Genomic DNA, 5,000 nt, shown 5'->3' on the forward strand with positions numbered 1-5,000 from the left:
TGTGATTGTCTCAGTGTTCAAGGCTTACCTTTACAATAATGAATTATAAGTGTGATGCAAGGGGGAGTACCCTTGTTTTTTTTGTGCAAAGCGTCTTTCTGACAGTCTTCTGTAAAGAGCGTTAGACAAATAACATTCACTTGTTATATGCACTAAGAGCATCATATATCCAGCGTTGTGTGTCAATTCTCAGTAAAGGAATACATGGATGAAGGAAGGACTATATGAAGCAGAACCTTCTCGTCCCTCAGGGACCCTCTGAAGTCAGCGCTCAGTCACCACCCCGAGCCGCGTAGAGAGCTAAAAACATCCTCTCCGCGTCCCCCGCTTTACCGAAAGTGAACTCGATCTGTTTATTCAAAAAGGGAAAGTGAGCGCAGATGTGACGGAAGCGCACATGCGTGTGCTTCACGTGTGCTTCACGTGTGATTTACGCTCTCCGTAATGCGCTGCAGACGGAGGGGCCCCCGCGGGCGTGAGTCATTCCGCTCCCCCCCCCACGCTACGCGGTGACCTCATCACCCGTGACAGTTGGGCAGCAGAACAGAGTGTTGGTCTCGTTCCCAGCATGCATCTGTGTGTGCCTCCTACGTGGTTTTATTTGTGAATGAGAGAGGAGGCGGGGGGTGGGGGGGGGGGGGGGGGAGTGGCTGGGGGGGTCAGAGGCCTGTGTGTGTGGGGTGGGGTGGGGGGGGGGGGGTTGTAGGGGTGAGCTTAGGGGGACGAGGAGGAGGGATCCCCGAAATTTGTGTCTGCTTGGCGCCAGGGTGTGTGTGAGGTCAGCACAGCTGCAGGCTGGGGAGGCCCCTCAACTCCCAAAACCACAGCGAGGGAGGGAGGGAGAGGGAGAGGGAAAAAGAGAAAAGTAAAGGGGTGGAGGAGGAATGGAACCCTCCCCCAAATAGTTTTTATGGCGATGCTAATTCATCCCAGACCTCTCAGCCTCGCTCAGCTGTACATTCGCTGCTAATGGGGACCACAGGCCCAGTTTTATTTATGAAACATTTACTTAAAATAAAAATAAAAATCTGATTCCCTTCTCTGCATGGGAGTGCTTCACATCAATGCAATGGGCTGGGTTGGGCTGGGCTGGGCTGGGCTGGGGTTGGGTTGGGTTGGGTTGGGCTGGGCTGGGCTGGGCTGGGCTGGGCTGGGGTGGGCTGGGCTGGGGTTGGGTTGGGTTGGGTTGGGCTGGGGTGGGCTGGGCTGGGGTTGGGTTGGGTTGGGCTGGGTTGGGCTGGGCTGGGCTGGGCTGGGCTGGGCTGGGTCTGGTTGGGTGCTGCTGTTATTTAAGAAGAGGTTGGTCAGAGTGGTAGGACAGGTTTTCCTGAAACCCTCAGGAACATAACGGGGAAAGATCAACTCAACGTGGTAATCATCAGCTCGGCCCGTAGACACTCATGAGTATCTCTGTGTTATCTCACGATGTTTCTGCCACCAGAAACAGGGATGTGTTCAACATCCAATGATTAATAATAATCATAATAATAATGACAACAACATTAGTACTACTACTACTAATAATAACCACAAAACAGCTATGATATTATTTTAGTTTTGTTGTTGTATTTGTTTTGCTATTATTATTATTATTATTGCTATTATTATATAAATGTGAGCAGTAGGTCCATTGCAATGCCCCGGGGCCCTCTCTCTAGGTCAGATATAGGCGGAGACCCAAGACCGTCTGGCTCCCGCGGAGCCAGTTTCCAGTGGTAAAGCACTAAACCTTATCAGCTGACGGAAACCTTCCTGTAATCACAGATCACAGATCACAGTGGGGGGGGGAAGAAGGGCTTCATTCACACTCAGGGATCGTCCGCTGGGCTATAGCGCCAGCCATGGCAAACATTATATTCTGTGTGTTTCCACGTCAGTGTCCTGCTTTAATGGTTTAGTATCCTGTTTATTTTGGGATTCCGCCCCCTACCTAGAGCTGAGGTAACACTGTTTGCTTTGAAGAATGAAAGTTTGTTTTTGGAAAGGAGAGCGTGATTAAACTCTGGGAAAAGGTTTGGTTGGACATGCCGAGCACTGCGTTGTGTTTTTATTATGTCCGGTTGAAGAGGCATGCAGCTTTCTGTGCCAGATCAAACCAATGAAGCTTGAGGGAGAAAATATGTTTTTATTTAGTTTTGTTTTTGCAGAGAGTGATTCATATTGGCTCAACTGAACCTCAACTGTCTCTGTCTGTCTGTCTGTCTGTCTGTCTCTGTCTGTCTGTCTGTCTGTCTCTATACTCCACTCAGGTGCAGAACCTGAACAACATCATCTCTTTTCCCCTGGAGAGCGTCCTGAAGGCTGAGCTGAGGGACGGGAGACAGGTGAGTACTTTACCTGAGTCTGTTCACCTGAGTTTACCTGAGTCTGTTCACCTGAGTTTACCTGAGTCTGTTCACCTGAGTTTACCTGAGTCTGTTCACCTGACTTTACCAGAGTCTGTTCACCTGAGTCTGTTCACCTGAGTTTACCTGAGTCTGTTCACCTGAGTTTACCTGAGTCTGTTCACCTGAGTTTACCTGAGTCTGTTCACCTGAGTCTCCTTACCTGAGTCTGTTCACCTGAGTCTACTTACCTGAGTCTGTTCACCTGACTTTACCAGAGTCTGTTCACCTGAGTTTACCTGAGTCTGTTCACCTGACTTTACTTGAGTCTGTTCACCTGAGTTTACCTGAGTCTGTTCACCTGAGTTTACTTGAGTCTGTTCACCTGAGTTTACCTGAGTCTGTTCACCTGAGTTTACCTGAGTCTGTTCACCTGACTTTACCTGAATCTGTTCACCTGAGTTTACCTGAGTCTGTTCACCTGAGTTTACCTGAGTCTGTTCACCTGACTTTACCTGAATCTGTTCACCTGAGTTTACCTGAGTCTGTTCACCTGACTTTACCTGAGTCTGTTCACCTGACTTTACCTGAGTCTGTTCACCTGAGTTTACCTGAGTCTGTTCACCTGACTTTACCTGAGTCTATTCACCTGAGTCTACTTACCTGAGTCTGTTCACCTGAGTTTACCTGAGTCTGTTCACCTGAGTTTACCTGAGTCTGTTCACCTGAGTTTACCTGAGTCTGTTCACCTGACTTTACCTGAGTCTGTTCACCTGAGTTTACCTGAGTCTGTTCACCTGAGTTTACCTGAGTCTGTTTACCTGAGTCTGTTCACCTGAGTTTACCTGAGTCTGTTCACCTGAGTCTGTTCACCTGAGTTTACCTGAGTCTGTTCACCTGAGTCTGTTCACCTGAGTTTACCTGAGTCTGTTCACCTGAGTCTGTTCACCTGAGTTTACCTGAGTCTGTTCACCTGAGTCTACCTGAGTCTGTTCACCTGAGTTTACCTGAGTCTGTTCACCTGAGTTTACCTGAGTCTGTTCACCTGAGTTTACCTGAGTCTGTTCACCTGAGTTTACTTACCTGAGTCTGTTCACCTGAGTCTACTTACCTGAGTCTGTTCACCTGAGTCTACTTACCTGAGTCTGTTCACCTGAGTTTACCTGAGTCTGTTCACCTGAGTTTACCTAAGTCTGTTCACCTGAGTTTACCTGAGTCTGTGCACCTGAGTTTACCTGAGTCTGTTCACCTGAGTTTACCTGACTTTACCGGAGTTTGTTCACCTGAGTGTATTTACCTGAGTCTGTTCACCTGAGTCTACTTACCTGAGTTTGTTCACCTGAGTTTACCTGAGTCTATTCACCTGAGTCTACTTACCTGAGTCTGTTCACCTGAGTTTACCTGAGTCTGTTCACCTGAGTTTAGCTGAGTCTATTCACCTGAGTCTACTTACCTGAGTCTGTTCACCTGAGTTTACCTGAGTCTACTTACCTGCGTTCACCTAAGTTTACCTGAGTCTGTTCACCTGAGTTATTTACCTGAGTCTGTGTACTTGAGTCCTCTCCCCTGGGCATGTCCGTACATGCTCCTGTTGATAACTAAACCAGCCGCAGGTCTGTAGAATAATCTGCCTGTGGCTGTTGTCCTAATCCCTTTGATGTGATTGGCGTAATTAGCAGGAAGTCTAGTGCGCTATCATAATCTCTCCGTCAGTCATTTAGAGTACTGAAAGGCCGAGTGCTTTGTGTATGTGATGGCTGGGTGGAGTTTAGCGTTCTTCGACAGGGAGTTCTGGTGTTCTGGTGTGGTGAAATTCAACATTCCCGAGCAGGGAGTTACATTCCGGCCGAGTTTACTGTTACCAGACTACGGAGTACTGGTGTTCTAGCGGAGTTTAGCGTTCTTGGACAGGGAGTTCTGGCGTTCCGGTGAAATTTGACATTCCCAACAGGGAATTATTGCGCTCTGCTGGAGTTTGGCGTTCCCAACAGGGAGTTCATAAGTTCTGGTGGAGTTTAGCATTGACATTCCCAACAGGGAATTCTTACATTCCAGTGGAGTTTGCCATTCCCAGACCGGGAAGTCTTATGTTCTGTTAGAATTTGACATTTCCAGTCAGGGATTTTTCTGAAGTTCTGGTGGACTTTAGCGTTCCCAGGCAGGGAATTCTAACATTCTGGTATCAGGGCCGTGATTTGTCCCTGTTCCGCTGCCCAGGAGCTGAAGAAGCAGATGGAGAAGAGCTGGAAAGACTATGATATCAAAGTGTGAGTTTGCCCGGCATCCACTCCACTATCTGCAACTGCCACTCTCAGCCTTTTACAAAATGCTTAAAAATGCATTTTACTGTCTCGCCCCCACTGTCACCCTCTCTACCTCTACCTCTACCTCTACCTCTCTTTCTCCTTACCTCTCTCTTTCCCTCTGCCACCTCTCTCTGTATACCTTTCTCTTTCTCCCCCCCTCTATCCCTCTCTCTCTCTTCCCCTCTCGCCCCCCACTCCCTCTCCCTCCCTCTCTCTCCTTCTCTCCCTCTCTCTCTGTCTGCCTCCTCTCTCCCCCTCTCTCTCTCTCCCTCTCTCTCTCTCTCTCTCTCTCAGGGGGAAGTTGGAGAAGGAGCGGAGGGAGAAGAACAGGCAGCAGGGCGTGGTCAGGGGGGAGTCTGTTGACGTGACG

The 5,000-nt window shown here is 48.8% G+C and overlaps 1 protein-coding gene across 5 annotated transcripts in view; it reads left to right on the plus strand.

Annotated features, from left to right (window-relative positions):
- Positions 1 to 5,000, plus strand: part of asap3 (ArfGAP with SH3 domain, ankyrin repeat and PH domain 3) — a 51,191-nt gene that overhangs the window by 12,773 nt on the left and 33,418 nt on the right. For all 5 annotated transcript variants that reach the window (XM_061251712.1, XM_061251673.1, XM_061251694.1 and 2 more), the window contains exons 4-6: positions 2,250 to 2,324; positions 4,542 to 4,591; positions 4,925 to 5,000. The exon at positions 4,925 to 5,000 is cut by the window's right edge and continues 48 nt beyond it. In XM_061251712.1, the coding sequence (XP_061107696.1) occupies positions 2,250 to 2,324; positions 4,542 to 4,591; positions 4,925 to 5,000 (201 nt within the window). The remainder of the gene's footprint in view (positions 1 to 2,249; positions 2,325 to 4,541; positions 4,592 to 4,924) is intronic.

Source organism: Conger conger, chromosome 1 (assembly GCF_963514075.1).
Source record: "Conger conger chromosome 1, fConCon1.1, whole genome shotgun sequence".
Classification (NCBI taxonomy): domain Eukaryota; kingdom Metazoa; phylum Chordata; class Actinopteri; order Anguilliformes; family Congridae; genus Conger; species Conger conger.